The 23,460-nt window shown below is 39.1% G+C and overlaps 1 protein-coding gene and 1 long non-coding RNA gene across 2 annotated transcripts; one reads left to right on the top strand and one right to left on the bottom strand.

Moving 5' to 3' along the window:
- Positions 1-3,451: 3,451 nt before the first annotated feature.
- Positions 3,452-9,525, bottom strand: LOC118753387 (probable ATP-dependent RNA helicase DDX46). Its single transcript, XM_036488262.1, has 5 exons — positions 9,200-9,525; positions 8,876-9,148; positions 7,762-8,809; positions 4,649-5,649; positions 3,452-4,592 (listed from the first exon to the last, which is right to left on the bottom strand). The coding sequence occupies exons 1-5, from the start codon at positions 9,217-9,219 to the stop codon at positions 3,566-3,568; spliced, it is 3,369 nt and encodes a 1,122-aa protein (XP_036344155.1). The 5' UTR covers positions 9,220-9,525; the 3' UTR covers positions 3,452-3,565.
- An 8,072-nt stretch (positions 9,526-17,597) lies between these two features.
- LOC118753388 lies at positions 17,598-18,631 on the top strand. Its single transcript, XR_004994799.1, has 2 exons — positions 17,598-17,687; positions 18,500-18,631. It is a non-coding gene; the product is annotated as an uncharacterized LOC118753388 (long non-coding RNA).
- Positions 18,632-23,460: the final 4,829 nt, after the last annotated feature.

Below are 23,460 nucleotides of genomic sequence, written 5' to 3'. Positions count from 1 at the left end.
AGGGCATGCTCAGGTCTGCGTACCACGCGAGATTACACGGGGAACTTCGAGGGCCCGTGTTGCGCTGCTCGGTCGCAGACCTCAACTGCGACGCCCCCGCCACCACCACAGGGCGGCAACCATCACAGCAGCGCACACAGCCAACGGCGGTAAGAACACACACATCCCTAACACCCCACATCACGACACGTCTCCCGAACCACATGAAGCTCCTTCAATTTAACTGCAACGGGCTACAGAGCAAGATTGAGGACATAACCGTCTTCATGTGTCGGCATGGTATATTGATAGCTGCGGTCCAAGAGACGAAGTTGCAGCAATGTGTTGAATTGAGCCGGGTACAACGTGCACCGTCGACATCGCGAGCGAGATAATGGTGGTGGCTTTGCGTTCATCACGCACCACACCGTGCAGTATCGTGTTATCGAAGCAGACATCGACCGCAGGGATACCACCCTAGAATGTCAGGGCATTGCTATCCGGTCAGGCGATATTGAGCTCGAAATATTTAACATATACATACCCCCTGTCACCTGCTGCCCGGCAGGATATCACCCTGGTATAGGTGCGCTCCTCAGAGGTGAAAACCGTATGGTAGTAGGTGACTTTAATGCGCACCACGATCTTTGGCACTCAAGCCTGTCGAACGATCGTAGGGGAACAGACTTGGCTGAGCAGATAGACGATTCGACATTCTGCACAATGAACGACGACGCACCCACCAGGATTATGGGTAACTGCAGCAGCTCGCCAGACATCACCATAGTCAGCGCTGGTCTGATAAACAGCATAACATGGCGACCTATGCTGACTTTAGCATCAGACCACCTACCCATAGTCATCTCGATAGATAAACCAAGCGACTTTGCCTCCGCTAAACACCGGACCTATATCAACTTCTCTAAAGCTGATTGGAACAGTTACGCGGAGTTTACTGAAAACACCTTCACTGCGCTTCCCACACCAACCGACGTCCATCTCGGTGAACGTAAGTTCCGCAGGGCTGTCACTGCTGCTGCAGCTCGCTTCATACCGGCAGGATGTATAACGGACCCACGTCCAAACTTCCCTGCCGAAGCGGCTGTTCTAGCCGATGAAGGTGATAGCCTTCGTCAGGCCGATCCCGGAGATCCCCGTATCAGGGATCTCAACTCGGAGATTCGGCAACTAGTAAACGTACATAAGCGGAAGTGGGAGGAGCATCTGAAGACCTGTAACTTCACCTCTGGTGTGAGTAAGCTTTGGTCAACCGTGAGGTCACTGTCCAATCCGACGAAGCACGACGACAGAGTCGAAATTTCTTTCGGCGACCATGCTTCGTCGGACCCGGTAAGATGCGCGAGCTATTTTAGCCGGCAGTTCATACTGCATCCTCCGGTGGACAAAGCCAAGCGACGAGTGACCAGAAGGCTGCACAAACTGCCAACAACCTGTGCCCCGCTTGCTTTCACTTGCGGTGAAGTTCAGGTGGCCATCGGGAATGCGAAAGCCTCCAAAACCATGGGTACCGACGGAATATGCATGCTGATGCTGAAAAATTTGGGTCCTGCGGGGGTAGCGTACCTAACGGAGGTCCTCAATTTGTCTATGGCCACTCTCATCATCCCAGACATCTGGAAGGTGGGGAGAGTGATCCCACTGCTCAAACCGGGGAAACCTGCCAACATAGGAGATTCTCATCGCCCGATAACACTCCTTTCCCCGGTAGCGAAGACACTCGAGGCCTTGCTACTGCCGTATTTCACAAACCACTTGACCCCAGCGAAGCATCAGCATGGTTTCCGTAAATTGCACAGTGCAACAACAGCACTTAACGCCATAAACACTCAGCTAACTCGTGGCCTTAACCGAAACCGTCCCTGTGAGAGAACGATTCTAGTAGCGTTGGACTTGTCAAAGGCGTTTGACACCGTCTGCCATTCCACGCTACTAGAAGATATAGAGGCTTCCTCTCTCCCACAGAGGCTCAAACGGTGGTCGGCAAATTATCTGAGTGGTCGACACTCGTCGGTAATGTTTAGAGACAAATCGAGTAAACTCAGAAAAATAAAACAGGGGGTTCCACAGGGTGGTGTCCTTTCCCCGCTACTGTTTAACTTTTACATTTCAAAGCTCCCTCAACCACCAGAGGGAGTCTCGATTGTCTCTTACGCCGACGATTGCTCGATCATGGCGACTGGGAATGGAATTTATGACCTGTGTTCGAAAGTAAACGGGTATCTCTCCGAACTTTCTCGCTTCTTCACTGCAAAGTGTCTAGCCCTCTCCCCTACGAAATCCTCTGCGACCCTGTTCACAACCTGGACGAAGGAGGTCAGGCTACCGCTGGGAATTCACGTCGATGGCACACCAATTCCGACGGTGAATAACCCCAAAATACTCGGAGTAACATTCGACAGCCTGCTCTCCTTCTCTGCGCACGCAACCGCTATTGTCAATAAAGTACAGAGCCGCAGAGGACCTTCCTCAAGTCGCTAGCCGGCAGTACTTGGGGCAAAGACAAAGAAACGTTGCTGGCAACATACGAGGCAATAGGCCGGCCGGTTTTAAACTACGCAGCGCCAGTGTGGTCGCCGGGGACTAGTAGGACGCAGTGGACGAAGCTACAGACTGTACCGAACACCGCACTCAGGACAGCGACAGGATGCCTCCTGATGTCGCCCGAACATCATCTGCACGACGAGGCACAAATGCTCCCCATAAAGGAGCACAACATAATGCTCTGCAAGCAGTTCCTGATCGGGAAACTGACGGACGAAGTTCAGAGGTTCATCAAGCAACCTCTGGACCCGTCAGCTTACCAACTGGCCCTGAACGGCATTCACAGGGAGTCAGTCTAGAGTTATGTAGACTCTAGACCTGTGAATGCCGTTCTAGGCATATCGCCCCCGGACATAGACGAGACGGAGCTTCATCTGCCTCGGGAGACACGAACGACAATAGCCCAACTCCGCTCTGGCTACTGCAGCAGGTTAAACTCCTACCTGAGTAGATTGAATGAGGATGTGCCAAATGAGTGTCCGGCATGACTCGAAATATCTCTTCGCATGCCCGGAAAACCCGACAACGCTAACGGCTTTGTCCTTGTGGACCAACCCAATAGAAGCTGCACGCTTCCTAGGGCTGCCGTTAATGGAACTTAACGACAACGACTGAGATACCAACCGATCTGGGCGGGGTTGTTGTAGCCGCTACAACAACAACAACAACAATCTTCCACTCAGCAGTCGATATAGGATAATATAATACCGAATTCCATGTAAAAGAAAGAAAAAACTGCTCTCAAGTGAAACGATTGTGCGTTAGATTTCTCCGCGAGTCCTATGTAAAATTTTTGTAGTACTAGGCGTATATAAAGCATTACTTAACAGATAGGGTTTTACTGGGATTAGAATAGAGTACATATATGCATGTATGTTTGTATTTAAAATAGGAAACAGCCAGCGATCCGTAATTTCGCACCCATTAGGATACACATTTTATTAATACAATATACATATTTATGTATTTATATATAGTTTATAGTCTAGAAAAAATAATGATGCATTCCTAATATTATGAGCGACTAGAGCACCTTGTATCTGCCTTTGTTGAACACGTGATGCGCTGAACTCAACTTCAACAGTTCCTCTTTAATAAGACGGGTTATTTCTCGTTTTGCCTTCTGTACAGCTAACTCACTGCAGCTTTCGATAGCCAAGTATAATTTACGTTCACCTTCGGGTGGATTTTTGCCAGGTGGTACATATGTTCCACGCACTGTGAGACCAGCTTCCGAATATTCTGATATTTGGGCTAATGCTTCTTTGGATGTTACCTTCCAGCGCGCCTGCTGAGGGAAATCATTGATTTCCAGCTCTTCTTCATATTTGGTGAACGAATTAGGCTGGTTGGGTAACAAAGGATTTACGCCATCTTCGTCATCTTTAGGTTGATAATTTAACTTGTTATTCAATTTAGCTGCCAATTGCTCTACTACGGAGCGGGCCGTTATCATGGGTTGACCGGTGCCACCGCCTTTAAGTATGGTTTCGGCAGATACCTGCGGATTCACTTTGCCATCAGCACCCAAATTCTTTGTTGTACTGATCTTTGAGGCAAGACGTTTCGCTAATTCCAACTTATCTGAGCCAGAAGCAGCCAGTGGTACACTGGAAACACTAGCTGTTGTTGTTGTAGGTGCTACTGACGCTGTTACCGCAGGTGTTGGAATCGAGGTATCTTTTACCGTTCGTTTTGCTGCAAATATCTGCTCAATTTGCTGGTCTATATCTTGTTCAATATCCTCTTCATCATCTGAATCAGCCAAGCCAAGAGCAGCTTTCTGCAACTTTTTGCTTTCCTTTGCAGCATTAGCTTCTTGTTCGTCAAATTTAAATCCTTTGCCACTAAATCCACCACCAGTATGCACTTTCTTACCTTCTGCTTCTTGTGCAGCTTTATACTCCGTCCAAAGCTTTTGTAAATCTTCAGGAACTTTAGCATCAGATAATTCAAGCGCACGTATAATATCCCCGCCATATCGGGCTTGTTCTGTTGTAAGAAAGGTCCAAGCACAACCTTTTTTACCAGCTCGGCCAGTACGTCCACATCTGCCAATTCGAAATATATATCAATCAACCATAAAAATTAATTTAATTAACTTTACCTGTGAACGTAGTCTTCATAGTGATTTGGTACGTCATAGTTTACTACCAATATTAAATCTTTAACATCTAAGCCACGAGCAGCCACAGACGTTGCAATTAAAAGACGCACTTTACCTGATTTGAAGTCAAGTATTGTGGAATCACGATCGAATTGATCAATGCCGCCGTGCAAACTCATACACGGATATGAAGCTTTCATAAGATCTCTGAGCAAAATGTCGGCATTCTCCTGTTTGTCCACGAACACTATTATACTTCCATGTTCTTGATATACACCCAGCAGCTCAAGAAGTTTAAAGAATTTCGCTTCATCCTCCAATATAGCCACGTTTTGTTCAACATCCTTACACACTACAGATCGTCCGCCGACAATTACCTCAATTGGCTTCTTAAGTATCCGCCGAGCCAGCGCCTCCATTTGACGCGGGAATGTTGCACTAAACATGACCGTTTGCCTATCTGGACGCACATTGTCTATGATGCGCATCACTTGCGGTTCAAAACCCATATCGAACATGCGATCAGCTTCGTCCAGTACAATATACGTCACTCTGCGCAAATTTGTTACACGTCCAGAATTGGCCGCCAACATGTCGATCATGCGGCCGGGAGTACACACAATGATCTCCGCGCCACGCTTCAATTCTGCTATTTGTTCGGAAATTCCAGTGCCGCCATAGACGCATACGGGATGTAAACCGATAGTTTTTGAGAACTTTCGTATATCCTTGCCGATTTGCATACAAAGCTCCCGTGTCGGTGCCATTATAACAGCGATAGCGCCATCACCATCCTCTAGTGGCGATTGATCCAGTATGTGCCTAAACATTGGTAAAATGAAAGCGAGCGTTTTGCCACTGCCAGTTTTAGCAATACCTATCAAATCTCGTCCAGACATGATTGCCGGAATCGCCTGACATTGGATGGGCGTGGGTTTCTCGAAGCCAAGCTTGCGTAATGTATCCATTTCTTTCTTGCTGACACCACATTGCGCCCATGTCTACATGTGAAAAAGTTAAGAGATCTTTAGGATTTGCAAAGAAGTACTACAGTATACCACAAATATCTAACATACATACGTACATACATATGTATATACATACTCAAAAGAATTGCTTACCAAAAAATAAAAAAGGAGTTGATAATCTGTACATGGTATAAAGGAAAGTCGAGATTCTTTGTACGCGGTAATCTCGAAAACTACTGAAAGGATTTTGACGAGATTTTCTCTAATATACTTAAAAATTTGATAGGGTTGCTGTCTAAAAAACTATAAGATCTGCACCGTTCGTTGGATTACAAAAGTTGAGGTGTCGAATGAAAGGGATTAGCCTATAGAAAAGCACTGTTTTTTAATAGGGTTGCCACCTATTAATAAAATTACTATAATCAATCATAATAAGCGAAGGCATCAGTTCTGCACCATTACTGTAAAACGAAAAGACATGTGCAATAATGTATTATTTTTCTGAGTAGGGTTGCCACCTATTAAAAAGTTTAAATATTTTCGCCGTTCGCTGGATTACAAAATGAGATACCAAATGAAAGGGCCTGGCTTTCGCATGCACAAAAGCTTTCATTTTTTGAATAGGGTTGCCACCTATTTAAAAATTACTTTCTTCTATACATAGTGTTAAGGAATGTCGAGATATTTTGACCACGCTAATCTAAAAAACTACTGAACGGATTTATACGAGATTTTTTAAGTATAATCTGTATCGATAGGAATATTATCTTTAGTACTTTAAAATATTGTAGGGTTGTCATCTGTCTAATTACAAGTTAGATGTTCAATAATGTATTAGTTTTAGAGGTTTGCCACTTTTTAAAAATTATAAGACCTTTACCCTTTATTGGACTAAAACTGAGGTACCAAGTGAAAGTATATGGCCTCTGCATGTGCAATAAGTTTTTATTTTTTGTTTGAGTGGGGTTGCCACCTATTTAAAAATTATGTATGTATAGTACGTAGGCTGACCATCCGTCCTATATTAGTCCTCTTTTTGACCCATTGTCCTGGTAATTTATTTATTTTATACGGGACGCCAAATGTTCTGCATTTCTTTTAATGTCCTGTATTTGTCCCGTATTCGGTGGCTCGACGCCTTAACAGCTCATTAAAATGGCATGGCTATGAACGAGTTTTAAGTGGTGTTGGTATATGATCGTAATTTCCTCCATAAACAGTTATTATTTTCTAATCTGAATGCCTGTGATTCGAATCGAGGAATACATACAGTGACCAAAATAGAAATTAGGACTCGACATTTTAGTAAGTTTTGGCTATTTATCCTTAGTTCATTTAATGTTTATTATTTATTTTATGAAAGTAAAGCTCTTTTCCTAACAAAAACCATATAATACCAAACTTTTTAATTAAAATCTTTAGAAACAAATTTGGTTTGCAGTTTTGTAACTCATTAGAATTGAGTATAATAAAGTGCGAGTGGAAAAATCTGTTCATTTGTATGAAAAAAATGCGTAATATCAACAGCAAAAAAAAATTGCCAAAAATTAATGGTAAGCCTTGGCGACCTAAAATTGCACTTTATTATACTAAAATTTAAAGAACTTTTTAACAAATTTCACGGATAAAAATCACGCGAAAATTATCCTACAAATTTGTGATGTTATTAAAATGATACTGTTTCAGGGCTACATCTAGGATTATAGAAGAAGGCTTTAAGATTTGTAAGCTGTTGTGGTAAAAATTGCAAAATTATTTTTTGTCCCGTATTCGGCTCTCATAAATATGGTCACCGTAATAATACGCGAGAGCATTTGTTGTTAATGACATTAGATTTGCACAGCTTATTCAATTTAAAAATTGAGGTGTCAAAGGAAAAGGCTTGACCTTCCGATTTGCAGTAAGGTTTTATTTTACGAAAAGGGTTGCAACTTGTCCGAAAAATTAAAAGATGTGGGCTGTTCGTTAGATTACAAGAAATGGTGTTAAATGAAAGGGCTTGGTCTCCAGATGCGCAATTATATATTTTTTTTAGTAGGGTTGCAACCTGTTTAGTTGTCAATCGAATCTTATTTAATATATACACATTCAGCGCGGCGCATTCGAGGCCGGCTAGTCCTCTATATTTTTAGTATTAAAAATTACCTTAATAGGCTTAGGACAGCCCTTTCCTTTTACTTGAATTCCCTCCAGGTCAGCGCGGTACTTATCGACTTCTTGTTGGGTCATTCGAGCTAACTCTGGTACTTCAACGTAAAAATTTTTTCGAAACGGCGTATAATTCACGCCGGAATGATCGATTTTAGCTAGTTCTTTGCGATGCTTGTTTGCCAAATTTGCAGCTGTGTCTTTTATATCTTCCAACTCTTCCTCACTTGAATATTCAAGGCTGTCCATGTTTTGTTCAAGGAGTTCGCCTTTATTTGATTTTTCTGTATTCTTCTTGGCCACCCCTGTAAGAATGACAACACCCTGTTGCTTTTTCGGCTGCGTCACAATGTGATTTACATTCCTCACTTCTTTGTCGACTTCTTGCATATAGGCATCTAATGGATCAATATCTATATCGTTTTCTGCAGTTTTATTTTCTGTAGACTTCTCGTCTTCATTGTCATCATCGTCAAGCTTGGATAATTTTTTTATTTTCTGATGTGCATCATTTTCCTCATCGTCATCTTGCAATTTTTTCAACCGTTGGAATTTCGGAGGTGGAGAATCCGGCTCTTTTTTAATATCAGATGTTGGTGGCATTTGATTAACATTATTATCTTCCTCTTCGGATTCGTCCTCTAAGCTCCACTTTTTAGATGTGCTAATCGGCGTTTGTACCGGAAGGGATTTAAGATCTTTTTTACCTTCCAGCTCTTTTAATTTACGTTCTGCCCTCCATCGCTCAATGCGCTCTCTTCGTTTTATCATTTCCTGTTCAAGTCGCCGTTGCTCTTCTTCCTTGTCAATTTCTTCTTCCGAAGAGCTGCTAGACTCCTCTGGTATTGTCTTTACAACGGGCTGTACATTTCGCCTACTTTCGACCTCTAGTTCACGATCCCGGGCCCGATCTCGATCTCTATCCCGTTCCCGATCACGTTCTCGATCCCTAACTCTTTCTCGTTCCCTATCACGTTCACGTTGCTCACGTTCCCGTTCTCGATCACGATCTCTTTCCTTATCTCTTCCACGTTCAAAGAACTTTCTAAAATTTTTAAACATATAATTTAAATATATCTCTGCATATTTTGTTAACAGGTAGAAGTCTTACATTTTTTCACGGTCGTAATCTTTTGGATTGGATTTAGATCTGGAGCGCTTTCGACGTTTATCTTCACGCCTATTACGGTCGATTTCTCGCTGTTCCCTTTCCCTATCTTTTTTACGATCGTCTCGATTTCTGCTGATTACATTATCATTTCGAAAGGACTTGCCTTCCTTGGGTGTTCTAGATCTGCTTCTGGAATATCGTCGTTTCTCACGTTCCCTTTCCTTATCCCTTTCCCGGTCACGATCCCTATCACGGTCCCTCTCCCGATCTCTCCTAAAAAAGTATTCAATTGTCTTTTTATTACAAATTATAAATACTACTTACCCAGAATACGATTTAGACATTCTAACTATCCTTCCCCTTCACCACTCTTTATATATCTTTACAGCAATCAAGGAAGTTTTAACTCGATCTCACCGTTTCGACTTATGAAATGTGGCATTTATTATAAGCACATTTGCGTAACCCACACTTTTGTGAACGTACTATTTTAATATGCTTCCAACCATAAGAGAAAATATTTTATAAACCAAATTCAGAAAACCACGATATACTAGAGCTGTAAAACTATCGATTGAACTATCGATACTATCGAATGGTTATATTTTTTTGCACTATCGAATGGTGGTTGGTCACTATCCATAGTCTTTGCTTGAGGGAATATATCGTCGCCTAGGTAAAAGATTGTCGTAAACGCCATTTTGACGATTTTTAGTTCTAGATGCAGTTATATATTTTGAAGTAAGGTCTTGCGATTGGTGTTATCAGTTTTAGAGATCTCCTTTATTTTCCGAGATATTGACTACAATTTATTTGATAATTTAGTAAAAATTTAGATAGTGATGCAGCCATATTAAACTAATTTATATAATTTAAAAATGACGTTCTCCACTTTTGGATATCTCCTTTAGTTTCCGAGATATTGAGTAAAAATTGTCGTTAATTTAGTAGAAATTTTGATCACATTTTGACGTATTTCATACAAAGTGGCTGCTAAATTGTGGACAAATGACGCTTACCACAAAATTTTACTAAAGAAAATCCAAAACTAATTAAAATTAAACATTAAAAATTTAATAATTTAAGAATTTTGCGAACTAGTAACATTTTCAGAGACTTTGGATAATATCTATCTTCGCGTTTTCAAGAAATCGCATACCAAACTTCAATCGCGATCCCACAACCTCCCGAAATCAACATGCGACAATCTTTTACCCAGGCGACGCTATGTATTGGCCTATAGTTATAGTCGCAAGTTAAAACTCATTCGTGTTAAAATACAGTTTTAGGGCCGGTTGTTCAATGTCTGGTTATCACTACTTGCCGGTTAAACATCATTATCGACGTTTTCGACATCATGCATATAACATGTGATCGATAAAGCAGTCGTTGTACTTAACCAGAGCTTCTACCTCCGATTAGTGTTAATCAGACATTGAACAACCGGCCCTTAGGTTTAGAATAGATTTTTAACTTGCGTCAATCATAGACATCTTAAAAAAAGCTTTTTGTTAAGATGAGAGAGAACAGGGCTATCCATATGAAGAGAAAAAATTTACCCGGCAATATATAGAAATATGAGTACTTTAATTAGTTCACCCTGTGCCCGCAGCTGGGTTGCGGATTTAGCAAGCCGGGAAGTAGCGAGTTCGAATGCCATTGCCAGGGAACATTTTTTTTTACATCTTTTCTTAGTCATTTTAATATTTAAATTTTTGTTATTTAATTTTAGTTATTGTGGTCTTTTTAATTAAAGTTAAACTCCAAAAAATTTGATTAATAACGAAATAATTGTATGAAATACCATAAACAAAAAAAGATAATAAAACAAAATTTAATAAAATAAAATAAAATAATGTTTATGTTAAAATAAAAATATAAAATATAAAAAATTTTTTGGAATCGCTCAGAGTGGGGACCCAACCTGGGTGCTATTGCGTTTATACTACTTCAACAACAAAACAAAACTTAGAACCTTATTTTATCATTTTAAAACCGCGTTCTCCTCAGTGGTTTCAAGTTTCTTGCTTTGCTTTTGACATTTTCGTAAATAGAAAATACAAAAGAGAATGAACCAGAATTGCTTTAAAGTACTTGAATCATGTAAATCGTGTGTAATTAAATTTGAAAAAACTAGTTTAAATATCTTTTTGGAACCATACTATGGTGTTAGTGATTCTGCGTCGATGGAAGAAACTATTGATATAAGCCAGGGTTAGTAAAATTTTGGAGATTCTTGTATCGAAGAGAGAGGACAAAGGTACTGAAAATCGCTATATAGCAATTAGCTAAATCTTCAGGAGCTAAACCAAACTAAAAAGTTTATTTAAATAGCCTCGTCAATGCATTTTAAAATTATCCGATACTATCGATAGTTTCAGTGCAAACTATCACACAGACTTAGCTACCACATTTTTTTTTTGGCTACATAAATATAAAATTGCCGCTAGTCCTTTTTTAGCCCTTTGGAGAATTTATTCATACTGGGCATGAAAAAGTTGTTTCCGTTTAATTTGATCTAATTTTTTTGCATTTATTTAAGAGATGAATTTTTAAACTAAGAAACACTGATATATATACATGTATGTATTTTATGTTCCTTAAGTTTTTATACATACATACTGTAAAAGTGTTAGGGCTGTTTTTTGAACTTAACTATTAACGATTTAACTATAGTTTTAAATAGATAAGTTAACAGCCCTTAGGGCAAGTTTTTCAGTGCCAGTTTAAACTCTGATTAAGTAAACTGAGTCTAAATTGAACAGCTGGCTGACATTTGATTGGCTGATCTTAATTTACACTAGCCAGATCGGGTGTTTAAACTTAGGTTAAGCCACGGCCGTGCACTGAAAATATGCTTCATTTGTTAAATGGCCCATCAATTCGATTGACCGTGTATGTTCTTGTGATTGTACCAGCTGCTGGTGCGACTTCAAAAACTATTCGAAAATTTTTTGGCGGAAATTTCTTACACTATATGAGTCAAAGTCGTGTTTGTGGAATATTAAGTTCACGATATTGCAGTTGTGAATTAAAAAAAAAACAATGTTTAACAAATTTCGGCCTATACAAAAAGGTTTTAGGTTTCATAAAATATTAGCTTTTTTCCAGAGTTCATTGTTTTTCTATACCATTACTTATTGAAAATGTTTGCGTGTATACTTATTGGCCCGTAGTCATAGTCGAAATAAAGTCGACTTTAAAGTTAGTTGCAGCTTTTTGACATAATTTTCAATGGGATATCTGTCAAAAAAGCTGCAACTAACTTTAAAGTCGACTTTATTTTGACTATGACTACGGGCCATAATGAAGTAAACAATTCTAGCTACCATTTTTAGCCACAACGACCTTTTTTAGCTCTTTTTTAGCCCTTTTTTTTAGAGGAATTTGGCTACCATTAAAATGCTTCTCGGCAACACTGTTGATGGTGCATCCCTTTTAGGGCTTTCGCACGAGGCGATTTTTCAGGCAACTTTTAGTTGAAAGCAAAAATCGTCTCGTCCGAACGGCTTTTCAATACAAACGCAGGGTTGCAAAGAAAAAAAAGTTGAACGAGCTCAAAGGTGGCTGGCGACCAACTTTGTTGAAAGCGATTAGTTGAAAGGCCGTTCGGACGAAGCGATTTTTGCTTTCAACTAAAAGTTGCCTGAAAAATCGCCGCGAGCGAAAGCCCTATTATCCTTAAACCTCATCCGGATTTCCCAAATCTCTCGGTTCGTTTCGCTGGATTGTTAAATAAATGCAATCGATGACCAAATTGTAGTACAATTAACTTTATTGTACAACAAACAATTTACAATACTCGCTAATACAGTAAAAACACTCTACAATACTTGTTAAAGCAATAACAACGCTTAACTAAACTTGTTAACACAATTAAACTTATAGCTTGCTTATTCGCAACTCACTCCTCTGCTCACTTTACTTGTAGCTTGCTGTCTTGGAACTAACTCACCTCGCTGTGGCGGCGCCCTTATATACCTGCGCTGGCACTTATGTGGGACAAACAAACTGTGGGTTGTTGAAGCAACACAAAATTCTACACCGGACGTACTTATTGGTAAAACCTTGGCTAAGACGCAAAAGGATGGACGCATCCCAGTTCGAGTGCTCAATGAGTTCAAATCACCAGTCAAACTCCGAAGAGGAACTGTACTGGGGCAATGTCGAGAGGTAGAGGCAATCTTCAACTGCGAAAAGTTACCTGAAAGCGATTCCATTGGCGAGAATGACATTGCGGAAGACATTAATGCATGGACGGAAGGGTTGGAAAAAAAATACCAGCACAAGGCTAAGGAACTTCTCCGAAGATACTCCAACATATTCGACAAGGATGGCGACAAACCAGGCAGGACTAACGTTGTGAAACATCGCATTGATACTGGCGATGCAAGGCCAATCCGTCAAGCTCCTCGGAGTGTTCCACTTGCCAAACGTGAAACTGTTAGCCAAATAATAAAAGAAATGAGCGAGAGTGGTGTGATGGAGTTCGCCGGTAGTACTTGTGAAGAAGAAGGATGGTCAAATACGGTTCTGCGTAAATTACCGGAAACTAAACGATGTGACGAAAAAGGACAGCTATCCTCTTCCCAGGATCGATGACACTCTGGACTCGTTGACTGGAACAAAGTGGTTCTCAACACTCGACCTTAAGAGCGGTTATTGGCAAGTGGAGGTAAGTGACGAGGATAACAGCTTTCAGCGTTGGAGACGGTCTGTGGCAATTCACGGTGATGCCCTTTGGATTATGCAACGCTCCTGCCACTTTTGAACGACTTATGGACCATGTGCTCAAAGGACTGCATTGGAAAACATGTTTGGTGTATCTAGACGACATTATCGTATTGGGTAAAAGCTTTGAGGAACACCTGAACAATTTGGAAGAAGTTTTCCAGAGGATAGCTGGCGCTGGTCTGAAGCGAAGTCCTAAAAAGTGCTCACTGTTCAGGAAGGAGGTGAACTACTTAGGGCACAAGGTGACAACGGAGGGCATCTGTACTGCGAAGGAAGAGATAGAAGCAGTAAAGGATTGGCCAAGACCTAGGAACCTGCACGAACTACGAAGTTTTCTTGGGCTATGCACCTACTACCGCCGATTTGTTCCGAATTTCGCCAGCGTTGCTAATAGCCTCCACGAGCTCACTAGGAAAAATAGACCCTTCGAGTGGAATAAGGAGCAGGAGGAGGCTTTCCAGACTCTGAAGGAACGACTATGTACTGCACCTATGCTAGCGTATCCCGTTCCAGGTGCAACGTTTATTTTGGATACGGATGCTAGCGGTTATGCCATAGGAGGCGTACTGTCGCAGTTAATTGATGGGCAGGAGAAGGTGGTTGCCTACTATAGCGGTCGATTGGAAAACCAGAAAGGAACTACTGCGTAACTCGGAGAGAACTACTAGCGTTGGTGGAGTGCGTCAAACATTTCCACAAGTACCCCAAGGGCAACGTTTCCGAGTTCGAACGGAACATGCAGCGCTGAAGTTGCTACTACAGTTTAGGAATCCAGAAGGACAGCTAGCTCGGTGAATTGAGAGACTGCAAAGTTATGACTTCGCTATTGAGCACCGCAAGGGAAGTGTCCACGGTAATGCTGATGCCATGTCCCGCCGACCATGTAGCCTGGAATGTAAACACTGCTCAAAAGCTGAGAGAAAAGAGGACATTATAGACGTCCGCCTATCGACAATAACACCAGCGGAAGAGTGGAAGGAAGAACAGCTACGAAAGTGTCAGCAGGAAGATCCAGATCTGGAGCTTTTGATGCATGGACTGGAGGTGGACAGGAGGCCAACTAAGGAGCAAATGGCAGCGGAAAGCCCCATCGCAAAGGCGTACTGGGCACAATGGAACAGCTTAAAATTAATATCTGGCTGTTTGCATAGGGTATGGGAAAGCGAAGATGGCCAGTGCACCCGCAACCTGATAGTAGTTCCAAGGGTGAGAATTCCGGATGTACTCAAGGAATTCCACAATGGTCCTAGTGGAGGGCACCTGGGAATCACGAAGACCTTGGAGAAGGTTAAGCAGAGGTTCTATTGGGTTGGTTGTCGGCAATCGGTCGCAGAGTGGATTGCTAACTGCGCGGAGTGTATTGCAGCGAAAGGGCCGAAATCCAGAAGTCACGGCCAGATGAAGCAATATAACTCAGGTGCAGCTTTCGAGCGGATTGCCATGGATGTAGCCGGTCCATTTCCTATGAGCGCACAGGGAAACAAATACGTCCTTGTGGTTATGGACTACTTTAGCAAATGGCCGGAGGTATACCCGATTCCAAACCAGGAAGCTAAAACAGTAGCGGAGGTATTCACCTACAATTGGGTTGCAAGATACGGTGTACCTATAGAGCTGCACTCTGACCAGGGAAGGAATTTTGAATCGGCGGTGTTCCAAGAGATGTGCCAGATACTGGGTATCCGGAAAACTCGAACAACGGCTCTTCATCCGCAATCAGATGGCATGGTGGAACGGTTCAACCGAACCCTGGAAGAGCATTTGCGGAAGGTCGTGGACATGAATCAAAAAGATTGGGATGTCCGCATACCCTTGTTCCTGATGGGATACCGGCCAGCAGTGCATGAAACAACGGGTAAAACTCCTGCAAGGGTAATATTCGGCAGTGAGCTCCGTTTGCCTAGTGATCTGAAGACTTAGGTGGAGGGCAGTGTGGCGAATACTGCGGCAACACAAAGCGAACAACGAGAAATAGGCAGAATGTTCGAGGAACGACGTAGAATGTTCCACCAAGAGAAACGTCAAGTTGGATGAACACTGCGAACAGCGAGAGAAAGAGAATGAGCGATAAACTTCAGAACGTTCTAGAGTTGCCATAAGTGCCAGCGCAGGTATATAAGGGCGCCGCCACAGCGAGAAGTGAGTTGCGAATAAGCAAGCTATAAGTTTAATTGTGTTAACAAGTTTAGTTAAGCGTTGTTATTGCTTTAACAAGTATTGTAGAGTGTTTTTACTGTATTAGCGAGTATTGTAAATTGTTTGTTGTACAATAAAGTTAATTGTACTACAATTTGGTCATCGATTGCATTTATTTAACAATCCAGCGATACGAACCGAGAGATTTGGGAAATCCGGATGAGGTTTAAGGATAATCGTAACACTATCATTCATGGTGAAATGAACTGAAGGTGGCGCATTCCCGAAACCGCTACTTTGGTTTTGCCGACTTTGACATTTATGGCAATACGTAAACAAACTTTTTGTTTAGAAACAAGTGCAAACGTATTCGTGCGTTCTGAAGTAAAAAACATTTTTTTATAATAAAAACTTTATAAAAATGTCGTGTCGTGTGTTGAATTGCAGCAGCCGTAGGGGTAAAGCCCCCAAATGCAGTTTTTTTTGTTTCCTCGCGATGACGCCTTGGCCAGAAAGTGGGTAGAGTTCTGCCGGCAGGAGAAGCCATAAAATTTAGACACCAGCGTAATATGCACGAAGCACTTTACGGGCCACTTTTAAACACGACATGTTAAGTTGAAAACGTTGAAATACCACAAATTACAAATTAAAATCGGAGGTAATAGGCTGTTTTTGCTTACGCGTAAAAGCACATTTAGCGCATTTAGCTCTAAATGCTACTCTAAATGTACATTTATCCATACAAAATTCGTCACCTAAATGCAACTAAATGCAACTACATTTTTGCATTAAGAATCTAAATCCTAAAAGCAACCCTGTGATCTTCCAAAATTTCCACGATTCGAACATGGTTTAAAGAGAAAAAGTGGCAACATTGCTTTTTCGAGTATACAGTTGCTAGCTGCGTTTCAGTGATCGCCGATCGAGATTTCTTTTATTTTGCATTACATATTTGGATAAAGAAAAGTTAAGCAAATTCAACATCGATTTGATACTGATAGAAATCTGGATCAATTTGTGATCAACTCTGTTTGGTTTGTTTCCTAATTAAGTGAGGAAATTTTAATTGAATGCACCGACAAATAAATATATACACAAACAAATGTTCGTTTATGGTTAAAACAATTCAAGTTTTTGTATTGAATTTTTGGTTTAAAATTTATTTTTTCCTTTTCAGTAGGGTTTTTGCACATTATCTTCTGCGTGAGAATTGATCGTAATATATACGCATCTAAATAAGAGACTGGAACACGGCTGTTTGTCAAAAGCATACGATTTCGAACTCGCGTAAATGTACATTTGCTAAATGCTAAAGCATGAACGCTCTTCGAAAACATATGTTCGAAAGTGCTAAATGTTGCATTTTAAATGCAGCAAAAACGCTGCATAAGCAAGCATCGACCACTTTCTGTAGGAAAACATGCGCTGCGACAAGATATTATCACTTTTTCGGCACCTGCAATACAAACACAAAAATTCTAAATAGTTAATTAATAAGACCTATTCTTTTGAACACATTTCAAGAGTGGTTGTATATTTTAGGTTAACTTAGTGCTTAATTTGCTATATCCAAAGATGGCTTGAGAAATTGGTGAATCGAGAAGAAAACACGTTTTCGAAACGTCATTGTTCTTCGCCATATTCTTTGTTTATCCGTTGCCACAAATGTCATTCTGCGGGAATGCGCAATCTTGTAGTCTATCGTTCTTGAGTATTCGTCACACTATCGTTATTGTTACAATATGGCATTGCGATTAATAGATCGTAGTTTTCTGGTAACGCTATCAGTAAAGTGCATCTGCAACCCTGCTTATCAGCTCTTTTGTTTCTGTCAGTGTGTGTGTGTCAAAATCCCAAAAAATCGACGGAAGAATTCCGGAAAGAGAACACAAAAATAAAGTGAAATACTTTATCTTTAATTTTAGGACCAGCATCTTTGCTTGTAAGTTAAATGTACATATGTTTCTGTCTTTTGGTTTGGAATTTTTAGTTGCATATTCAGTGGAATAAATTAAGTAGATTTTAGTCGAGTGAGACGTCGAATTTATAGATTGCGAATGGTTAGGAAGTGCGATTGGAAGTTTAAGAGGCAACGGGTAGGGGCGGGAATGACGATTATAGCTGAAAGCGAATAAATTGGGAGCGAGATAAAGCAATCATAAAAAAGTGAAAACATATTTAATTGATTGGGGATACATGTATTTTGCATCCAGTATATTTTTGTTATTCACGGATATGTGTGCATATGTCTGCTTCTAAATCCTATAAGAGCTTGCCATATCCACTAGTAAAAGGTGTCGGCCGCCACCACCATAGAAGGCGATGTTTTATTTTGCTAATCTCGTTACATTTTCCTTTGTCGGAGAAAATCTGGTTAACCATATCTTATTTAATAATTTTGCTTTGTATAATTTTATTTTGAAATGATTACTGAAATATTTCTCTTAAAAACTCAAATAGTGCGATCTTCCATTTATATTGTGAATTCTTAAAAAAATCTGGCCGGCTATTTTTTTTATCTACCAATATACGGAAATTGACCGATGTCCAAGAAATACATATATACATACATACAAATGCATTATGTATTCTAAAAATCGAAAAATATCAAAACTTGTTTAATACGATATATATTACTTTAATTAGCAAGTAATTTGTTTCCTTATATGTAAGTCTTTTATTTACAAATACATATATTTGTATGCCATTGTGTGTTCATAACAACTACATGCAATATTTTTTGTTTGTTTCTAGGTTAATCATTTACTGGTACAATATTTAAATACCAGCTTTGAGATTATGGAGAGCAGTGGAGCTGTTGGTCGCCGTCGATGCAATTCACGCATAAATGCTGAAGATCAGGCATTGGATCAAATTGCAAAAGAGGTAAGCAAATTTTGTAACCCCCTTAAAACCGTTTCCATAACATAAAGTTTTCCAGAAAATAAAAGGAGCGCGATATTTTGACCAGTTTTTTTCTATTTGCCTTTTATTTATCGAATTTTTATTATTTTTTTATAAAAGTCTATCTATTATACCATGATGCAATAATGAAAGGCATTGTACGTTGTGACAGCTCGGAATCGAATTACCTTAGGTCAATATTGTATTTTGGAAGTACAAGAAAAACTGGAATAAAAAAAGCCTTTTAGTTGAAAAAGTACTAAATTGTATGCCTTCTCAACAGCGTTCCGATTATCAGAATAGGTATATATATGGCTTGGTAGTCTCATAAAGTTGTAGATAATTAAAATAATAAAATTAGGCGTATTTTTATTCACAGGAATATGATAATATGCTTAAAATTTTCGAGCTGATGAATACCCAGCTAGATCAGTATGGCTTATATAATTCCTTTTATGAGCGGCATCACTAAGAAAATTATCCCTTATGAATTTGAAATGTGTCCCTTATATTGTACAGGCCAAATAGAGGAATTCATTTACGTGTGATCTTTTGCCCCCCCTCTTTCATATGGGCTTCTTGTGCGCATATATCAGGTTTGATAGCTGTTGACCATACCAATAATGCCTCATACTCAGTTTTACTAGATCAATTCGTGTTCTCGAGAAAAAAAAATCCACGATTCAAAAATCTGAGTATGGCGGCCAAATTCTTTCCTCAAAATTTTGAAAATTCTTCGTTTTTTTGCCCTATATTTGCTTGTTGGTATTTTCAACAAAATATAGGCCAAAAACGATAAATGTTCAAAATTTGGAGAAAAAAGATTTTCCAGATTTTTGGATCGTGAAAATTTTTTTTCTCGGAGAACACGAATTGATCTAGTAAATCTGAGTATGAGGCATTATTGGTATGGCCAACAGCTATTAAACCTGATATAGTCGCACTAAGGTTTTTTTTGTGTTCCACAGTGTTATATAAGGGATACTTTGAGGAATCATATAAGGAATTATACATTACCCAAGTTCACGTATATCCAAGTTCGTGTCATACAGCAAGCATTGACTAGTTTTTAATGTTTTATTTATTTGTTTTTGAAATTAACGACATATTTCAGAATTTATAATTATGTAATACGTTGTGTTCATTTTAGTAAATCCACTTTTTTTTAATTGTACAAAATTTATTATATACATACAGTATCGGTCATATCAATAGCAACCCCATTTCAAAGTGATATTATTTCCCTCTCATGTTAATTTATTTATTTCTAAGAATTTGCAACAAAAGTAAAGTTGAATTTCTAACAAAACCCATATAAACCCAATTTTAAAACATCGTAGAAAACTACAAAAAATACAACAAATTTTCACCCAAAATTCAAACTTTTTTCTCAGAAGTGTTAGCATTTTTTTGAGCACTCAGTTTTATAGCCCTTTCAATTTTAGTCTAATTATATGTAAGTTTCAAGTGGCTAAAAATTACCTTTGTTTTTTTAGAATCGATTAAAAACAAATCGTGTTTAATCGTCTTCCATATAACGAAAAATGCGACCATATATCGATGGCTGAGTGGAAGATCGACCTATCTCGGCAGCCAGGTCGAAAACGCCCGATATCAGAAAACTTTTCAACGCCCTATTTCAAAATTTGGCTGAAAAACGCCCTATTTTAGAATTTGATTGAAAAATGCCCTATCTCAGAGCTCGGTTCAAAACACCCTATCTCAGCTGACGATTCAAAAACGCCCTATCTCAGCACATTTTCGAAGTATTTTCATTTGAGATAGGACTTTTTTGAACCGAATAATAATAATAACATACTATATACTTATCTAGTTTCAATATAAAAAAATTTATATACACATCATTAATTGTGTATACATATCTAAGTCAATATATGTGATATACATGTACATACATCTACATATCGTCGTTTAAAGTACAAAACCGTGTATCAATAAAATGCAAAACAGCGTATAGAGATAGTGCAAACTCACGTATGCGAGGTTGCATAAATTATTTTCTAGAGAGTAAAAACACTCATATATTTCAGGAAGAATGGATAAGGATTGAGCCAAGAACTTGTGTGAGCGAATCCAAGTTTTAGCAGCAAATGTCAGTGACGCGGTTTTGTACTTTAAGCGACGATATGTATGTTAACAGGAACGCAGCAATCTAATACACGGGTGGAGCAGGAACGCAGCACAGCAGAAGCATACAAAAAATCTGCAAATAAATGGTGTTTTAGGTTTTTAACAAACAAAAATCTGGTTTCAACTTACTTCAACGTGTCTAATGCACAACGCACACACTAATGCAAAGGCGGAGCAGGAACGCAAAGTCTTTACGTTTGACTGCGACGGTGCAGAACTGATGCCTACGCTTATTATGATTGTATATAGTAATTTTATCAACAGGTGGCAACCCTATTCAAACATATAAAACATTTGTGATTTTCTAGAGGCTCATCCCTTTCATTTGACACCTCAACTTTTTTAATCCAGAGAACCTTTCGGATCTTACAGTTTTTTTAGACAGGTGGCAACCCTATTAAAATTCTAAATGAAAAAGGTCACTCTCCTATCAATACAAAGTATATTGGAGAAAATCTCGTCAAAATCCGTTCAGTAGTTTTCGAGATTACCGCGTACAAAGAATCTCGACTTTCCTTTATACTATGTATAGATAATCAAGAATTTAAAAATTTAATACAACTATCCGACCAAAACCTTACTTTGCCGACCAACCTACCAAATGAAAAAGAAGCGACCAAATTTGGTTGGAAAATACCAATAGTGGCAACACTGATTATAACCCTCACTAAGTAGAATTCTCCTTTCTGTGTTGCCGAAGAAGTGGGGCTAAACTCCTTTTGCAGAGAACACCTTTCTGCGTAGACGGCCTTCGGCCGCGCTTAAGGATTATAACTCTAACTAAGTAGAATTCTCATTTCTGTGTTGCCGAAGAAGAGAGGTTGAACACCTCTTTGAAAGAACACCTTTCTGCGTAGGCGGCCTTCGGCCGCGCTTTGGGATTAAATATAACCCCCTCTAAGTAGAATTCTCCTTTCTGTGCTGCCGTAGAAGAAGGGCTGATAACCTTTTGCGCAGAGCTCACTGTTTAACATATTTAAAAAAACACATTATACTCATTTATTCCCTAATATTATCGAGATAATTGTGAAACAAAAGTAGATTGTTGAACATCCCTTCATTTTAGTGTATTTAATTTTCGAACATCTGGTTGTTGTTGTTGTTGTAGCGGCTACAACAACCTTTTTGTTCACCATTACAGCCATTTTGATTTCTTTGCTTGTTTACTTCGTTGAACAAAAGTAGCGAAATTACTAATTGCGTTTTATGTTGTTAAAACATAAAATAAAATACTTTTATTGTATACAAAATACACATGAACAATGCAAAGCTCGTATATCTATGAAAGTATAAGTGATAGCTGCACTATTTATATGAAAATTTGCTAGTGGAAGTGCAAACAATTTAAATAACAAATAACTTAAATACTAGTATACACAAAGTGAAAATAGCGAGAATTTATGTAACGATATCTGTTTCTTATCATCCTCGTAAAGTTTCATGAGAAAATTCGCGATAGTTTTGCTAAAACACACACTTGTCGATGTACACTAAAGTCAACCCCAACAAACACCATAAAAAATTCACATTTCAAACTAAAAAAATTAAAAAAAATTTGCAAAGTTTTATAAAAATTTCAAACTTTTTAATCAGAATCTTTAGAAAAAATTTTGGAATGCGTTTTTGTAGCCCATTAAATTGAAGTGCAATGAGGGGCAAGTTTCAAGTTGGTAAAAAATACTGTTGATTTTTGAGATACAAAGTTGCCATACAAAGTTTGTTCGACAATTTTCTTTTATGGACAAGTTACAGCCAGCGAAAAAAATTGGAAAAAATCAGCGTGATTTTCAGTAGTGTGACACTTGAACTTCATAATACTGCAATTTAAAGTGCTATATAACTGCACACCAACATTTTTTCTAAAGTTTCTGATTAAAAAGTTTGAAGTTTTGGTGAAACTTTGCAGAAATTTTTAAAATGTTTGCATAAATGAAAGATGTATGTACCAGGGTTGTTGCGAATATTCGCATTCGCATTCGCAGCCGCGGAGCTTCCGCATTAATTCTAACATTCGCATTCGCTTTCGCATTCGCATTAATCAATGCGGATCTTTTGCGAATGCGAATATTGAAGGGACCGAAAATAACAGTTATTTTTTACGAGTTAAACTTGGCCAAATATTTTTTATTCACAACTAAAAGTCCTTTCCGGATAATAATCAAACCGCTTATCCAAATTAAACAAGTTTGGTATCAAATGAAAGAGGACTTAAATTGCTTTAGAACTGAAATGTCTAAACAAGCAAAGCCACCTATTGAAAAAGATTTCAATAAAAAATGTTAATTAATTACCATAGAACAAACCGGTATATGAATTTCTTTAGTATTAAACGATATAAAAAAATATAAATAGAGGTGGTAACCTTCGTTCGTTATTTCTGTTTAAAAGCTATTTCAGTCCCCTTTCACATGATATTAAATTTGTTTAATTTTGATAAGCTGTTTGTTTATTATCCAGAAAAAACTTTTATTTCGGAATAAAAAATATTAGGCCAAGTTTAACTGGTAAAAAATAACTGTTATTTTCGGTCCCTGGAATATTGTGCAGTCACAGAAGAAAGGATTAAAAATGAATTACAAAAACTAAAATCGAAAAACGCTGTTGACGTTTCAAGTTCTCCAAATTCAGAAACAACCAAAAGAATGAGAATGAAGAATTCT

The sequence above is a fragment of the Rhagoletis pomonella genome, unplaced genomic scaffold, assembly GCF_013731165.1.
Source record: "Rhagoletis pomonella isolate Grant_MI unplaced genomic scaffold, Rhpom_1.0 Rhpom_scaffold_02405, whole genome shotgun sequence".
NCBI lineage: Eukaryota > Metazoa > Arthropoda > Insecta > Diptera > Tephritidae > Rhagoletis > Rhagoletis pomonella.
Note: the sequence above shows the minus strand (reverse complement) of the source record. Positions and strands in the feature narration are given on the sequence as shown.

What these genes read in the sequence shown, in the direction of transcription:
- LOC118753387 (XM_036488262.1), bottom strand. Translation starts at nt 9,219, where the DNA reads ATGTCTAAATCGTATTCTGG. An exon ending in GATTACGACCGTGAAAAAAT is followed by an intron (nt 8,810 to 8,875) that starts GTAAGACTTCTA and finishes TAAAAATTTTAG; the next exon opens with AAAGTTCTTTGAACGTGGAA. An exon ending in GCTGTCCTAAGCCTATTAAG is followed by an intron (nt 5,650 to 7,761) that starts GTAATTTTTAAT and finishes TTTCACATGTAG; the next exon opens with ACATGGGCGCAATGTGGTGT.